Source organism: Lycium barbarum, chromosome 7 (genome assembly GCF_019175385.1).
Source record: "Lycium barbarum isolate Lr01 chromosome 7, ASM1917538v2, whole genome shotgun sequence".
NCBI lineage: Eukaryota > Viridiplantae > Streptophyta > Magnoliopsida > Solanales > Solanaceae > Lycium > Lycium barbarum.
Window position 1 is genome coordinate 124,945,696 of NC_083343.1, and position 16,736 is coordinate 124,962,431.

General features: G+C 35.1%; 1 protein-coding gene and 1 pseudogene across 8 annotated transcripts; one reads left to right on the top strand and one right to left on the bottom strand.

Moving 5' to 3' along the window:
• Positions 1-1,693: 1,693 nt before the first annotated feature.
• On the bottom strand, positions 1,694-5,758 carry LOC132604185 (G2/mitotic-specific cyclin-2-like). Of its 8 annotated transcripts, none has more exons than XM_060317556.1 (12): positions 5,509-5,752; positions 5,038-5,099; positions 4,823-4,925; positions 4,666-4,725; positions 4,507-4,579; positions 4,222-4,374; positions 4,019-4,147; positions 3,252-3,341; positions 2,932-3,153; positions 2,500-2,598; positions 2,223-2,404; positions 1,694-2,092 (listed from the first exon to the last, which is right to left on the bottom strand). In XM_060317556.1, exons 2-12 carry the CDS (start codon positions 5,090-5,092, stop codon positions 1,945-1,947), a joined length of 1,314 nt encoding a protein of 437 aa, XP_060173539.1. In that variant the 5' UTR covers positions 5,093-5,099; positions 5,509-5,752; the 3' UTR covers positions 1,694-1,944. The 8 variants fall into 8 exon arrangements, with proteins under 8 accessions (XP_060173539.1, XP_060173542.1, XP_060173540.1 ...); XM_060317559.1 differs by having other exon boundaries at positions 4,507-4,555; positions 5,509-5,750; XM_060317557.1 differs by lacking the exon at positions 5,509-5,752 and adding an exon at positions 5,399-5,481.
• A 5,958-nt stretch (positions 5,759-11,716) lies between these two features.
• Positions 11,717-15,722, top strand: LOC132602581 (U-box domain-containing protein 15-like; annotated as a pseudogene).
• The last annotated feature ends 1,014 nt before the right edge of the window (positions 15,723-16,736 follow it).

Consider the following 16,736-nt stretch of genomic DNA (forward strand, 5'->3'; position numbering starts at 1 on the left):
TAAGCCCATCCAAACAGGCTCTAGTCTCTAGAAAAGTTGTTTTGATATCCAAATTCAAATTAGAGAGACCAAATAATAATTTTAGTCTCTATTTGTGTAGTGGGCGATTGTTTTAAAGTACACGAGTTTGTGAATCAATATTAATCTTCATCTATGTATTGTTAAATCAGCCTTGTCAATTTTTATGGATCAATATGAATAAAATATTTAAATAGAAGAGGACTGTTGTATTGTAATTTGTAGATTGGATCTGTGATTAAATTATTGAAAGCTCATCAGCTATAGTTTTCCAGTTGAAGTCATTTTCTAACTAATTCATTATAATTTGTAGATTGGACATGTGATTGATTAAACTATTGAAACCTCATCACCAATTGTTTTCGTCACTTGAAGTCAATTTTCTAACAAATTCAAGATCTCACTGCAAATTTATGAAGTAGCTGACTGTAACGTGGTGCATTCCTGAAATGTCTTGGAAAGGCGACATAACACAAAACTATTTGATGTTCGTGGTCACTTTGAGTCAATCGGGTGCCCACTAGATTGCACTTAGTCTGTAAGCGAGGTTGCATGTATCATACCTTTAGAGCTGCGGGCCAATGTCAAGGAAATAGTCTCTACAAGAGAATTGAATGGTAGCTTGCTTGTTACAAAAGAGTGGTTCACTTTCAGGCCAATCGGATGCCTGCTAGATTGCACTCAATATGCTAGGGTAGGCAGTCAATATCGTACCTTTAGAGTTGCGGGCCAATGTCAAGGAAACAATGTTCAGGAAAGAACAATGAAAGCTTGCGTGATTTAAACGAGCGACAATTACAAGGGAGAGACACCAATACAGAGATTTGAATTCATCTAGTTGGGCCACCAATATCTAGGTATAGGGGGCAATGAACTATACAAGAGCTGGGATCTAAGTAAGCAAAAGCTCAAAGGACTTTTTGTTACTTGCTAAACATGTCATATCTTCTTCATCCGAAGTCAACAATGACCTCATTAACTTGGCTTTCTTCAGTTACCATAATTAACTTCATAGAGGGGTCAAGAGACATTATAGTTGGTTAGGATATTCAGCTCCCCCCAAGAGAACTTTATTTTTTATGACCGTGGTTGTCCAGGCTAGCTTGTGCGCATCTTGACTAATTCCACAGGTACCTAATACCTCCAACCAGCACAAGTACCGGGTAAATTTGTCCACAAAACTTGGACAGATGAGAAGAAATCGCCTAGCATTTTTTGCATTTACTAGGTTTTGAACTTGAAACTTCGTGGTTTCAACCATTACGAGGCCATATCCTTCGGCGTCCCCAAGACAACTTTTTCATAGCATATCTATGCATGTGAAGAAAACAGGAAAGACTTTTCTTCTGAACCATGGTTCACTACAGTGATTATTATACAAACAAAAGAATTTGCCAAGTGATTATTAGCACAAATAGCAGAGACAAGGATACAACTGTTAGATTCACAAAATAGTATCAACAATTTATAGAAGTACTTGGATCTTGGTACATAGAACCATATAGGATACAACTGTTAGATTCACAAGACAACTTTTTCATAGCATATCTATGCATGTGAAGAAAACAGGAAAGACTTTTCTTCTGAACCATGGTTCACTACAGTGATTATTATACAAACAAAAGGATTTGCCAAGTGATTATCAGCACAAATAGCAGAGACAAGGATACAACTGTTAGATTCACAAAATAGTATCAACAATTTATAGAAGTACTTGGATCTTGGTACATAGAACCATATAGGATACAACTGTTAGATTCACAAAATAGTATCAACAATTTATAGAAGTACTTGGATCTTGGTACATAGAACCATATAATCAAACAAAAACACATCACATCTCCACTGAAAGCGAAAATCTAATACCACTGGCCAGAGGCAACTTATGTTGCTTAGAGTTGCTCTCCACTCCAACAACATTCAACATCATGTGGTAAAAGCTTCTAAAAGAAAAGAAGCAGGTGGGAATTTTGCAACAAAGCCATATTTAGAGATGCTATACTTTCTGTGCACGCCAGTAAGCCTCCCAGTTGCAGCCTTCTGATGGAAAGAAACCATCAGTTTCGAGCACTCCCTGTTTAAATTTAAAAAAAAAAAAAAAAAAAAAAAAATAAAGAAGAAGGAACCACAACACTCTGAGCTGTCTCTTCGTGCATTCCAGAAAAATAGATCATCTTTGCAAAGAAAGTAAAATAGGTACTTACAAGAGCTGATCTCGAGTATAGTTGCTATATTTCTCGCAAGTTTTACTCCACTCATTAGCCACACCTAGTACAGTACATTGTGCAGTAAATATTGCAGCAGCTGCTAGCATTGAAGGAGGGAACCTAAGAGTTTCATACTCAACGAGGCATAGTTCGGTCATGAAGAAAGACAAGAGCTCCACCTGATCCAAGAGTAACCAAAAATTGTCAGTACTTAGTCATTTCTCTAAGCAATACTCTAGTACTATATTCATTTATTTAATAAATTTCCAGTAACCTTCTTATCAGACTGAGCAGCTTTAAGAAATCGCTTCATAAACACATTTGCTGTAGGCACTGATAGGTTGAACTGTAAGGTATTGATCATCAACTTCTCCTGCAGAAAGTAATCAATCAAAGTTATATGGTCAGCTGGAAAAACTTTGGCAATGACATCATGAAATTTTAGTTAAATTAGAGGGGCTGAAACTTAAATTTCAGGTAAAGCATAAAATTTGGAGATCCAATGCCTTTTGATGATCTAATTTATAAAATAGCCAGCAAATGTAGATTTTGTATATCAAGTATAAGTATACGTACAATATATATACAGTATACGAAAATAATACATATAATATACATAATTAGTGTATAGATTTTGTATATTTCGGCTATGCCAGTAATTAATTTTGGGCGGCGGGCCAAAAACTAAGAAAGCACTAAAATTTACCATATCAAGCACTTCTTTTCTGGTGTAAGCCTTATCAGAGATCAAAATGAGATCATCAACGACAGGAACTAAAACTTCTTCATACTTGCAGGCGAGAAGCAAAGCCGTTACTCCAACAAGCTGGAGTTTTTTCCTAACCACTTGTTGGACTGCCAAGAATCTATCGATAAGATTTACGGTCAAGTACAAAGTTTCCTCCATCAGTACAAACTTGTAATGTACCTACAGATTTGATAGGATATTATTAGTGAGGCTGCAAATCATTGTGTTGGTTGCTTCATGGAATTCGGAGAGGCGGTGGGCCATAGTTTTTATTATACCTCAATCAGCCAGTCAATGAGAATAGCTCTCATCCTCTCATTAATATCAAATTGTTGTTCCATATAGTTTGGAGGGGCACAGCCAGAACCCTGAAATAAGAAAGGAATTCATAAAAGTGACTCCCTCAGTCAGGTATACATGTTTTATATAATTCAGTCATTCTTTGGGTGTAGAGAAAGACACAGAGAGAACTTGAACAAGTACAAGACGACGACGACGACGGCAACAACAACAACTAAGCCTCATTCCCAATCATCAAGTTGGGGTCAGCTATATGAATCCCCACTTCTTCATTTAAGCTCATTTTATTTATTGAACAAGTAAAAGACAATTATAAAAAAAGGACATACTTATAAAAATAACATCCTCGGTCCAATTCAAGTTGGGATCGGCTATAAATAAAAAAGGAAATACTTGTAAAAGTAACATCCTCACGGAGAAAGTTAACTAAAGTAGGTCCCCATTCAAGGCTTAGCATAGTTTAGTCCCCATTCAAGGCTTAGCATAGTTTACTCAAGTGAAAAATTTAGCCACATCTCATGATCAGCTTTTTGTTTCACAATAGTTCAGTCAGTTTTATATTTAAAGATAATCCCATTTTTTGTAAATGATACAACATATTAATAAGAATCAATCATCTCAATAGCGGTGCGTCAGATAGAGAAGCCTATATAATAACTTATATAGCAAGTCCCTATCCATATACGTTAAGAAAATCAATTGAGCTCTTATAAAACGTGTGGGGAGAGTGGAAATAATTTCTCACCTCAGCTTTCTTGTAGTAAGCATGAATATCGTCAATGTACTCCACAACTGCAAGTGTGTTCTTTTTATCAGCGCTATCTATGTCTGCAACTAACGTCTCTTCTAAATCTTCCATCTCTATCTCATCATCCTACGCAAAAACACAAAATAAAGTGCAGTCTAGATCATCCGGAATGAAAGAAGTACAGATCAAATCAATTATACCATCCGATCAATTTCCTCCATCATTGCTTCCGTGTGTTGCACAAACATTGGCACAGCATAGTCACTTTTGGCCTTATAATCTTCTACATCAATAATGATTCGACCTTCTGATTCGTTTCTATTAGGTGCTCTTTGGACCGGTGGCTTTGATACCTATGAAACACAACACCATAAACATCTCCAATAGAATAAAACTCAACAAGGCCGCGCTAGATACACTTTCTAGTGGTATAAGTTCGCTAAAAAAAAAAAACACTCAACAAGGCACTTTTTTGAAAAATGTACCTCGACGGTTGGTTGTTGTTGCTTGCTAGCCATTTGTGCAGCATACTTCCTGAAGCAGCAAGAATCCCCCATACTATTAAAAACAAAAAAAAAAAAATAGACTAGATGATAAAAGTATTAAACACTAAGAACTATCTCAACCAAGAATTAGAATCAGACCTCGTGATTGGTCGATGACATGGGATGGGAGGAGGATTCTTAGCACTATCAGCATTCTTGCTATAAAAGAATTGGAAAGATCAAAATGGTTAATGAAATTGAGTGAAAAAAATATATCTTGGAACTCAAAAGATTAAAGACTTTAATCATTTCTTACTCAATGATGCCATTTTTCTTGTGTATCTTACAAGGGTATGATGGAGCTTCAACTATATTCCCATTTATTGTGCTTAGAGCCCTTCTATTATTCCCCATTACCCCTAATAACAAAACCATAGATTATTTTCCATCTCATAAATTTGGGGTTTTAATATACCTTAATCTAAATCAAATGCAATAGACTATATATGATTTTATCTATTCAAAATTTACCTTGAAGATTTGAAGGCTTGATAACACCTTGACAATTTTCATCTGATCCAATCATCTTGTACCTGATTAAAGATTGAACAACAAACCATATTAAACACACAAAATTTTATTTTCTTAAAAAAGGGTCAATCTTTAAAGAAACAATCAAGAATCAAGCTAACAAAAAAACCCCAAATCATAAAACCTGCAAAATCAAGAACCCTTAACACAGATTCTAAAAAAGATCCAATCTTTTTGCAAAAATAGCCCCCAAATGATTTTCAAAAAGACAAAAATAAACCATATTAAACACCCAAAATTTTATTTTTTAAAGAGACAATCAAGAATCAAGCTAAAGAAAAAAAACCCCAAATCATAAAACCTGCAAAATCAAGAACCCTTTACACTGATTGTCAAAAAGATCCAATCTTTTGCAAAAATAACACCCAAAATGATTAAAAAAGACAAGAAAAATCTTGAAAAAAAAAGTACCTCTCTTTCTTTATCTACAGAGTATTTAATGGGTTGTTTTTGTAAGTCATTGAAGATTGAGAAAATCAGAAAGGGAAAATAGGTATTGTATTTTTTGTTTTTTTCCTTCATATTTTTGAAACTAACGGCTAGTAGATTTATTATGGGGTAAGTTGAAAAGTCGTGTATGTTCCCATTCAAAAAATTTCATATTAAAGGTCTTTTTAATGATGTGCTGGCTTGGCTTTTTTACTTAAAAAAAATTTAAAAAAATCAGTCTCGAGATCTTTCCAACAATAATGTTTGTACACAGATTACCATTTACAACTGTGATTTCACGCTTCTTTAGGCAAAATATCTCTCTCTCTCTTTTTTTTTTTTTTTTGAAGACTATGAATTACTATTGTTTTCTCTAGGGGTGTTAGTTATTAACAAAATTCAATCATCGCGAAATGAAAAATGACTTATATGACATTACTAACTTGCTAAGTAGCATTTACAAAATATTGCCATCGATTTGCTGTGTGTTTATGATTAGAAAAGAGCAATCTCAATTTAAGTTAGATATATGTACTCCATACTTCATTACTTTCTAAAGTACGAGATAATGACACCAATGGCGGAGCTATCTATAATGTTAAGTTCAATTGAATTCACTACTTCGGAAAATTACACTAAGGGTAAACACAGTAGGAATCTAGTAGCTTAGTTGGTTTGCTACCTGAACTTTCACTTTGTTGGTGAGGGTTCGAATCCCCACATTGTAATCCCCTCCCCATATCCCCTTTCCCTACCCCCTATGTAATAAAAACAATTTTAAAAAAAAAGATACACACACACACACACACACACACACATATATATATATATATATATATATATATATATATATATATATATATATATATATATATATATATATATATATATATTGTGAGTGCCCTTGACATAGGTTCATATCTTAGGTATTTATTTGATATGCTTTCCTTTTTAGATTTTAAAAAAGTTATTTTCCTATTTTGAAATAATTTAATTTAATTTCTCATTTTACTGTCAGTTAGTTAACTTACAGCTACATAAATATCTATAACTTATTTTAGATCATGCTTCAAAAGTATTTCTTTATTTAATTGAGTGTTCACTCAAATATCGTAATATAAATTAGGAGGAAGGGATTACTTATTTTAGATTGTACAAAAGTACCTTGTTGCCAATAGTGGGAGTTAATTGTAACAAATGTATCAGCACAGAAGGCCATGTAAGGAACAACGTCTATCAGTAATTTTATCTGTTCTTTTTAATTAAAGAAAAATACAGTTTGATTACGGTCTTCAATGGAATAAACAGAATTTTATATAAAATACAGCCGATAATATTGGGGACTTGCGAACCCAAATGAATTTTTTTGCATAACTGCAGATGGCGTACACCACAGACCAGGCAATCTCTCGTCAAAATCTTTTTTATTTTATTTAAAGGGTATAATGACATTGTTCCAATGTGAGTAGTTTCTACCTTTTCAGTATGTTAATTTGTTTTATATACGGTGTTTCTATTTTATTGATTCCACGGTCATAGTAAGTAAAATACAATTACTTTAATATGACCAAAAAAAAGTCTTGTGACTTTACTGTTATGGTAGGCAAGATTTAGTTACTTTAACGTGACAAAAAAAAAAAAATTGTGACTATTAGCCTATTTGGATTAGCTGATTAGATGGTTGTTATATCCCGCATTTTTGTGCAATCAGATGATTCAAGATAACTGCGGGAAGATAACAAGTAAGGCCTTATTTTCATTTTGTTTGGCATACAAGTTGCTTATGAAGAATTTTGAAGTGGAAACGTTAAGGAAGGCTAGGGGCAAAAAGGGAAATTCGCGATATGACTCATGGAAATATGGAGAGAGACTAAGGGTAAATTTGGAATTTGAAAAAAATAAAAATCCTTCATGAGTTGTAAGACCCAAATGCATATATGGACTTGGGAATTAAAATGGGCCATTTGAGTCATCCAATTGGAGTGGGCTTAGGCCCAACTAGAAGTTTAAGAGACCAAATAAAAGATGACTTAGTCATCTTTTCCATGGGACTTTCTAGACTTTTCAAGAAAACAAAGAACAAGAGAAAAAGGAGAAATTTTCAAGGCCATTCGGCCAAGAGCAAGTTCCACAAGAAACTTGGAAAAAAAATTTCTTTAAAAATCATTTTCTACTAATTGAAGGGTTCCTAGCAAAGTGAAGTGGTCTTTGGAGCAAGAAAAACCCATATTCTTGCAAGTTGTGAGTTCTATCCAAGTGAAGAAGTAAGGAAGAAGGTAAGGTTTAATTCTTTCTTTATATGTTATGGATATTGGTGCATGTTGTAGTGTACAAAAAATGGATGAAATTCATGAGGAATATGAATATAGGGGTGTGGCCGTGCATGTATGTGTGTGTGTAGAAATCATGTTTTAATTATTTTATCTAGTATTGAGTTGTTATTGTTGTGGGTGTTATGTTAATAATGGAAGTTGGATGATTTTAGTGAAGTTGTAGCCATGTGTGCATGATGTTGGCCGTGAGTTGTATATTATATGTATAGCCGTGTATATTTGGTGAATCATGAAGGAATGGTGAGCAAGTTTATTTAGTATTTTGGTTGTTGTGTTGTGGATTTTTTTGTTGCAAATAAAAGCTTAATGAGCTTAGTGAAGTTTAGTAGTTGGAGGCTTGTTTTGGGAGATTATATAAATTGAATATGATGTTCTTGCGTGTATGGAATATGATGTTGTTAGTGCGTAAATTATTAAGTTGTTATTGTTTTTATTGGGGTTGAAAGGTCTTGAAGGAAGTAGTATATTGATTGAGTTGTTAGAATGTATCTTGGATTGAATATGGAAATTGTTAGAATGGTTGTTGACATTATGTTGATAGTTTGGCCGGGTTGAATTCCCGGATTGTTGTTGATTGAAATTGGCCAAATTAGATTTTGGGGATGGTGTATTTACAGGGGAAGTGCTGCCGAAATTTCGGTAGACAAGTGTTACTTTAAGATTCCACTTCTAAATGCTCTAATTAAGGTTTGGTAAATGTGACCAATTTGTAGATTTTGGAGGATTTGGAACTTGAATTTGGAATAGCATAAGGAGCGGAAAAAGGTATGTAAGGATTCACCCTTCCTTCTTTGGCATGTCTTAAACATACTAAGTTTGAATACGAGCCTCGGGGACGATCCTATTCCTAGAAATCCGAGATTGAAATTGACCCTTTTTCATTCAATAGAATTGAATTAAGTTTTTCCTATCTTATTGAAACAATTGCATCTAACATCTACAACTTGTTAAATGAAATCGGATTACACTAAAGCCTTCACAAGTGTCGTAATTATTCTAATGAGAATATTTCTATGACGATTACGATGAATATGTTCTACAATGACATGGATGATGTCAAGGAAGAAAATGTTTATATGAAGAATATGACAATGATGATTCCATGATTAAAGGTTCCAAGTTCATGATTTCAGTGTCGACATGAGAACGTTGAGCTATTTCTTGAATTCTCAACTCTATTCATGAATGATGACTATTTTTAAAGATTCCAAAGTATACGAAACGACACCTTATGATCCTGTTTTATGTTTTCTCATGATATTACTCTCCATTAGTAGTCTCGCCTTATAATATTAGTTCCTTCAAGGTGAGACATGACGATCATGATTATTCCATAATGTAATCGGGGGCTACCGACCTTACGTCACTCCGACGCGAACATGGTTTCCTTGGACTCTCATGCATGCTGTATACATGTTATAAGTATATGTAAATGTATATGGGGAAGATGGGGAAAGGTAAGGCGCTATAGACGCATAGCCACCTGATCAGTTGGAGTATGGTACATGATATCGTCCCGAACGCGGGATGCCCGGACGCGGGATATATGGTTAAATGGACCGGAGCCGACGCCTCGGCAATATGATATGATCTATGTTATATATATATGAAAAGAAATGTTTTCCAAAAAAGCAAAGTATTATATGTATATGGATTGGGCTGCACGTGCCGCAGCAATATGTTATAGTATATGCACACATGGATCGGGCTGCACGTTCCGCAGCGCTAAACATGCATGGTATCCGCCAACGTGCACTTATATGTACAGGTTATGTTTCTACCTCATGACATGCGCTATATCTCTTTTATGTCATTATCCCTGTTCTATATTTGCCGTATGTTATTATTCATGCCTTACATACTCGGTACATTACTCGTACTGACGTCCCTTCTTGTGGACGTTGCGTTTCATGCCGCGCAGGTCAGCAGGTAGATAGATTTGACTCCTAGGAGCTCCATCAGCAGTACTGTGGCAGCGCTCCAGTTGTTCCGGAGCCTCAGTTTCTTGGTACTACTTTTGTGCATATATTCGGGCACGGTAGAACCCGACCCTTCTTGTATATGTGGATGTACTTTGTTTAGAGGCTCGTAGACAGATATGTACAGTCAGATGTTTTGTACGTTTGTTGTCCTCGTCGTTGTATAAGGTGCTAGCAAAGTTTATTAGTCCATGTTTACAATTATGCTATTAATGTTAGCGTTAAGTAACAGAAAAAAAAAAAGAAAAAAAAGATACGGTATAGTCTATACGGCCCACCTAGTTGTAAAAGTACGATACGAGATAAGGGGTGATCGGTACAAGTATCGGGTACCCGTCGCGGCCCCTAGTTGGGTTGTGACAATGGTAAGCATGAAGTGTTGTGGCAAAATAATTTTGTGACTGTAATTAGCCTATCGTGACAAAAAATAGATGATAAGCATGAAGTGTTGGAAAACGCTTTTAGGTTCATATTAAAACTGATTTAAAAATAAGTAGTTACATGTTTTGGATAAAAGTATAAAAACTGATAATAAACAAATATTCTTATAATGATCAGAGTTTAGTTATTTAACATGACATAAAATAATTATATAATTTTACTGTTTTAATAGATATAATATCTAGTAATCACATGTAAACTTGCAATACTAGGAACTCTTACCAATATTCAGCTTGTTACCTTTTCCATCTTACTATATATAATTTAACAAATTAAGCTAGAGAAAATTGCAATGATCAATCACATAATGAGAAGAACTAGTGCGAGCAGAGCACCACTCTGCGCATGTATAATACAAGTTGTCAAACACTTGAACAAACTTCAGCGTATTAACAAGTTTGACATTTTATGATTTAATAATAATGTACGTATGTTAAATTAGTTTTATTATCACATAAATTTTAACAAAAATATGCATATATATATCATGTTCATCTAGATTTCATTAGTGATTTCTTGAAGAGCGAATTTCATTTAGTAGTATGTGATCTTTTTTGTTCGGAAAATACATAGTGAGAAAGAATGCTAGTTGGCTCGACAAAATCATAACCCAAAAACAGAAGAAGATGTAGAGTGATTTCTCACCTATCCCGTAAAGCGTCCAATAAAGCGTCCAATAGGACGCTCAAGCATAGATTCTATACTCATGTGAGTAATCGGGACTAAAACACATATATGAAAGACGCTAAAGAAGGCTGATGCAATTCATTATATGTATACCAATGGGTAACAAATTTTCTTTATTACTGTCCAGTGTCCACCTATGTATTATTTGTGGTCTATGTTATGGCAATTATTATAGGTGTCTTGGGGTTGTCCAATATTATTAGTTTTTTTTTTTTTTTGGCAAAAATACCATTGCACTCGTTATTTTTCTTTACTATGAGGTTGAGTTAAGTAATAATCTATCGTAGTTCGTTCTACTCTACATTTTATAACAAGCCAAAGCCACACTTGCTCAACATACACCACACCTGGGGGCGGATTTGGTGTACTAAGTTATGGATGCATTCGAATTTAGTAATTTTAACTTAAATTAAAATTCATTAAAAGAGTATAAATTATTGAAATTTTTTATGTCGGAACCCATAGAATTAAAATCTTGAATTCTCGCCCGTCAATACTTTATCGTTTGGTTGGTTGGATGGGATAGACAGGGATATCCAATAAGATTATTTTACCCTACCTTCTATATGGAATAACTTATCTCACTGTTTATACTAAAATGGTGAGATAAAATAATTCTGAACTAAAATAATATTTATTACACAGGATAAAATAATCTCATGAGATTATTATCTTTATCCCTTCGAAGTACAAAATAAGAGCGCGCTTTGGGGACTACCGAACATAACGAACTTTCAAAATCCCCGCAAAAAATGTTTAGTGTCATCTTCTCCTCCAACTTTGAACCAAATATAACCATCCCAACTTTATTCTTTCCCAAAATAGAGCATTGATTGACTATAATAGAAATCAAAGCCTTAACTTTTTCTTAAAAAGATTAGGTTAGGGTTTTGGTTTCATTTTTTCAACTTTCAAACAGACAACACTCTATCAATTTATAATTTTTCTAGGGAATTTGTTTCGGACGCATAAAAATGGCGATGGGTCGGGATCCCGAGCTTGAAGAAGGGGTAACAGTGGAGGAAGAATTCGGATCAAGTTGCCAAACAAGCCCACAAGATAAACAAGAATTGGTTCGCGAACTTATCGGTGTTATTCATACCGTTGGATCTTATGAAGAGTATAGGAGATCACAAAGAGAGGAATGTCATAAACTTGTTGAAAGATTAAAGCTTTTGTTACCTCTTTTCGATGAAATTAGAGATTTCGAAGGACAAATCCCCGAATCAGGCATCGAATGTTTGATGAAATTGAAAAAAACATTTTCTTCTGCCAAGAAATTGTTAAAAACTTGCCATTGTGGTAGCAAAATTTACTTGGTAATTAACCCCTTTTCTTATAATTAATTGATTATGTCATCATTGTATTATTACAAGTTTACAACTCATATTATGGTGTCTGCATCCAGTGTTTACACCAAATCAAATGATACTCCTTTGTTCCAGTTTATGTGATACACTTTCCTTTTTAATCTGTTCCAAAAAGAATGATACATTTCTATATTTAGAAATAATTTAACTTGAAACTTCAACTTGTACGGCCACACAAATATCCATGACTTGTTTTAGACCAAGTTTCAATAGTCTTCCGTTTCTTAAACTCTGCGCCTAGTCAAACTATATCACATTACACATAAATTGGGACGGGAGAGTAGTATATATGACATGTATCATCTGCATACTCTTCTATCACCTAATTATGGTTGATTTATGTACATTTTTCACCTCATTTATTATTTAACCATGATAAAGTATATCGGTTTAGTGTAAAGAAAATATAGGGTGCGGGTAAGTTCTTACCGGCTTTGGGTTGGTTAATTATTTTAAATTTTACTTACATATATGCAGGCCATAGAAAGTGAGGCAGTAATGGGAAGATCCCATTCTGTGTATGAAAGATTAAGTCAGGCTCTGGAAGGGCATGCCTTATGATGAATTGGGAATTTCAGATGAACAGAAAGAACAGGTACCTAATATATACAGTACTAAAATTTATTCCATAACTCATTTTTCGCGTTGCTGATTGACAGAAGTAGATGCAGAGTATTAGTACTAGGTTCATCTGTGTCCAATACTTTCAAGGCGGAGCATAAATTTATGTATAAAAATCCATGAAAGTTGCACCAATTAGTAAATATGAACCTATAACTTAAAAAATACAATGAGTGCAATGCTAAAACCATAAACGTAGCTTAAATCCTGGATTCGCCTCTGTTGACAGATACTTGAGCTAAGGGGAGCACAACTGAGGTATTGTTGTAAAAGAGTGTATATGGAGACCAGAGTCTTGCCTCTCTGATTAGATTTTGCAAACACCTTTTTTTTTTTGCCCCAAAAAATGGTAAGCATTTTGCCTAATATTGCACCACAGTGAGGATGTAATATTGGCCTGAGATGAGCTTAAATGGAGCGACATGGCCAATGAGATTCATATAGCCTCCGACCCCAACTTCTTAAGTTTGGGATTGAGGCATACTTGTATTTATTACGATCAAATAGATATCTTCTTGGTATGGTAAGAAAGCTACAAGTTGATGCTGATGTCTGTCACCCAAGTGTTGAGCTGTAATTTTAGTTTGGCATACTAATTATTTGCATAAAGGAAACTAAACTTAGAGTCTGATACTTTCAAGGAATTGAAAAATCTAGTGCAATGCTGCATTCTCAGTGAGTCAATTGTTTTAGCCTATTCTGGGAGATTGTTGTATCGACTGGCTGGCTATAACGTGCTCAAATGTTCCAAAAGGTTTACCTAATTAAACATTTTTTGATACTTTTGGAGTACCAGAACTAATGATTAAATATAGATTTATGATGTCAATCATTTACTGTTTTCAGGTGGAGTTACTGAGAGTGCAATTTAGAAGAGCTGTAAGGCGAAATGATAGTCAAGACATGGAACTCGCCATGGATCTGATGGTTGCACTGTCCACAAAGAATGATAGGAATGCAGATAGTGCTAGCATAGACAGACTAGGGCACAAGCTAGGTTTGTGTACTATTGACAATCTAAAGGCAGAAACAATATCAGTAAGAAAAGTAGTTAAAAAAAAAAAAGGTCGCCATGCGGAAGAGACGCAAAAAATTGTAGGTCTTCTAAACAAATTCAGACGGTTTGCAGGGCTCGAAGAAACTGAACTATTGATGCCTAAAGCTCACGAGAAATCCACTTCGTTGGCAATTCCAAATGAATTTTTCTGTCCAATCACGTTAGAGATTATGACGGATCCCGTTACTGTCTCAACCGGGCAGGTGAGTTCACTACTTCTAAGATGAGATTTTTCTCTTCAAGCTACCATACCTCTAAAAAAAGGAGAAAAAATAGTACGATATGATAAGAAACTGTATCATTTTTTATTATTGTACATACCAGTAGGATGGATCCAAATTACTGGACATGTGTATTAGCAGACAAGTCGTATGACTGATTTTTTCCCCATATTGTCATCTATTGTAGACATATGAAAAAGAGAACATAAAACAGTTGCTGGATTCCAATTGCCAAACATGTCCAAAAACCGGGAAATTTTTGGAGCACTTGTTATTGGCCCCGAACTTTGTTCTGAAGAATTTGATCCAACAATGGTGTGAGAAGAACAATTTTCAACTCCTATAAAGCAGGCACCTCCAAAACCCGAGAGCCCCTCTGTTGAAATTGATGGACATTTTTTGTCCCTGATTCAAGATTTATCCTCTAATGAGTTAGAAGTGCAGAGAAAGGCTGTGAAAGCGATCAAGATGCTTTCAAAAGAAAATCCAGAAAATAGGACATTAATAGTAAATCATGGAGGAATCCCACCGCTTGTGCAACTACTATCCTATCCAGATTCAAGAATTAAGGAACATGCTGTGACGGCACTTTTGAACTTATCGATTGACGAAACAAATAAAAAGCTTATATCTAAAGAAGAACTTATTCCAGCCATAATTGAGATACTACAGAATGGAAATATTGGTGCGAAAGAGAACTCTGCAGCTGCATTGTTTAGCTTATCTATGCTGGATGAAAATAAAGAAGCTATAAGTTCATTAAATGGCATAGCACTGTTAATAGATTTGTTAAGTAATGGGACTATCAGAGGTAAGAAGGATGCAATAACTGCACTCTTCAATCTGTGTTTTAGTGATCAGAACGTGCATTTGGCGACTGAAGCTGGGATCATAGCACCGTTGTTTCAATTACTGGAGAAGAAAAACGTAGTGATGATTGACGAGGCCCTGTCTATATTGTTACTACTTGCAGCACATCCAGATGGAAGACAAGAAATGGGAAAACTTTCTTTCATTGAAACACTTGTTAATCTGATCAGAGATGGCACTCCAAAGAACACGGAATGTTCAGTGGCAGTGCTTCATAGGTTAAGCACGCACAATTCAAATCTTATGCTCGCGGCGCTTCAGTATGGTGTGTATGAGCATTTAGTAGAGATTTCTGACAGTGGGACTGACAGGGGCCAAAACAGAGCAGATTCCTTGACAATAATGCAAGTCAAAATGTATCTATAAGTTGCAATCATGCAATTTACCAATGCACATACTAGTGATTAGCTGAACTTGCGTACTTTTGTAAGAGTTCAACTTCTTTTTTTCCCTTCTTGGGTAGTTTAAGATAGTGAATTCTGTTTAGTTTGTGTTACTACATTATTCTTTAAAACAATGAAACAACAGAATGGTTAATGAATAGAAAGCAGTAAGTTGTTAGGCAGGTGTCTTAGCTTGTATTCACATTGTTATGGAGAATGGCGTACGAATAGAAAGCAGAGATTGGTTCTTGAATTTTACAACTGATGAACTTCATGTGGCCTACATCTTCTTCATTTCATTCGTCTTGCTTTGTCTACATCGATTATTCATATATTGGAGTCGCTCTGAATTCACTTTGATAATTCTAGTGATGTGCTTTCCATGATGGCTCTAGTGGTAGCTGCATTAACAACAACAACAACAACAACAACAACAACAACATACCCAGCGTGTCTCACAAGGGGATTTGGGGAGGGTGGAGTGTACACAGACCTTATCTCCTACCTTTGTGGGGTAGAGAGATTGTTTCCGGTTGACCCTCAGCTCAAGAAAGTCACTTTTCGAAACAGGTTAGAAAAATACCAGAGTAGAAAGCTACTATGGAAGTACCAAAGAAAAGAAAAGTATTGACAACAAAAATAGTAAAGGCAGCCAAAGTAAAAGAAACAACAGTAATGACAGACTAGAGGATTAAGATATGATAGTATCATAGTAATAACATAGGTAGTGGAAGAGGGAGCGGCAAAAGTGCTCTATACTAGAACCATGCTCTCCCACATAAAAGAGAGAAATCGCTTGACTACCGACTAGTCCTTTACCTCCATACTCTCCTATCTGAGGTTATGTCCTTTCTAAGCATCTCTCCTGAGTTCATCGGTCTACCTCTACCTCTTCTTAAACCTAACCACTTTCAACCTCTTGCACCTCCTCACTCACTCCCAGTTCTTTCACTCTGCATATTCTGTTTTATGGAACTTCTCTATTTGATTTTCTGCACTTCCTTTCCTGTTTCTTGGGAATACAGCAATTGCAGTTATTTTACTGATCAACTAGCAAACGGTTTAAAAAATGGCTTCAAGATCGGTTAGTAGCATCTCTGCTCTTTTAGTTGTAAAGCCTATTATGTGGTGTTAAGGTGCATCTTTATCCAGATACATCTTTATAAACTCTGGTGCTGGACTTAGACGAGATTGAATTCTCTGTTTCAACTTGACATAGGTTTCTACTAGTTATTGAGTGTGTTATGC

Coding starts and splice junctions, on each gene's coding strand:
- LOC132604185 (XM_060317556.1), bottom strand. CDS start 5,092: ATGATTGGATCAGATGAAAATTGTCAAGGTGTTATCAAGCCTTCAAAT. Junction 2,599..2,931: donor GAAAAGAAGTGCTTGATATG/GTAAATTTTAGT, acceptor TACTTTCTGCAG/GAGAAGTTGATGATCAATAC. Junction 2,405..2,499: donor CTGCTCAGTCTGATAAGAAG/GTTACTGGAAAT, acceptor CTCTTGGATCAG/GTGGAGCTCTTGTCTTTCTT.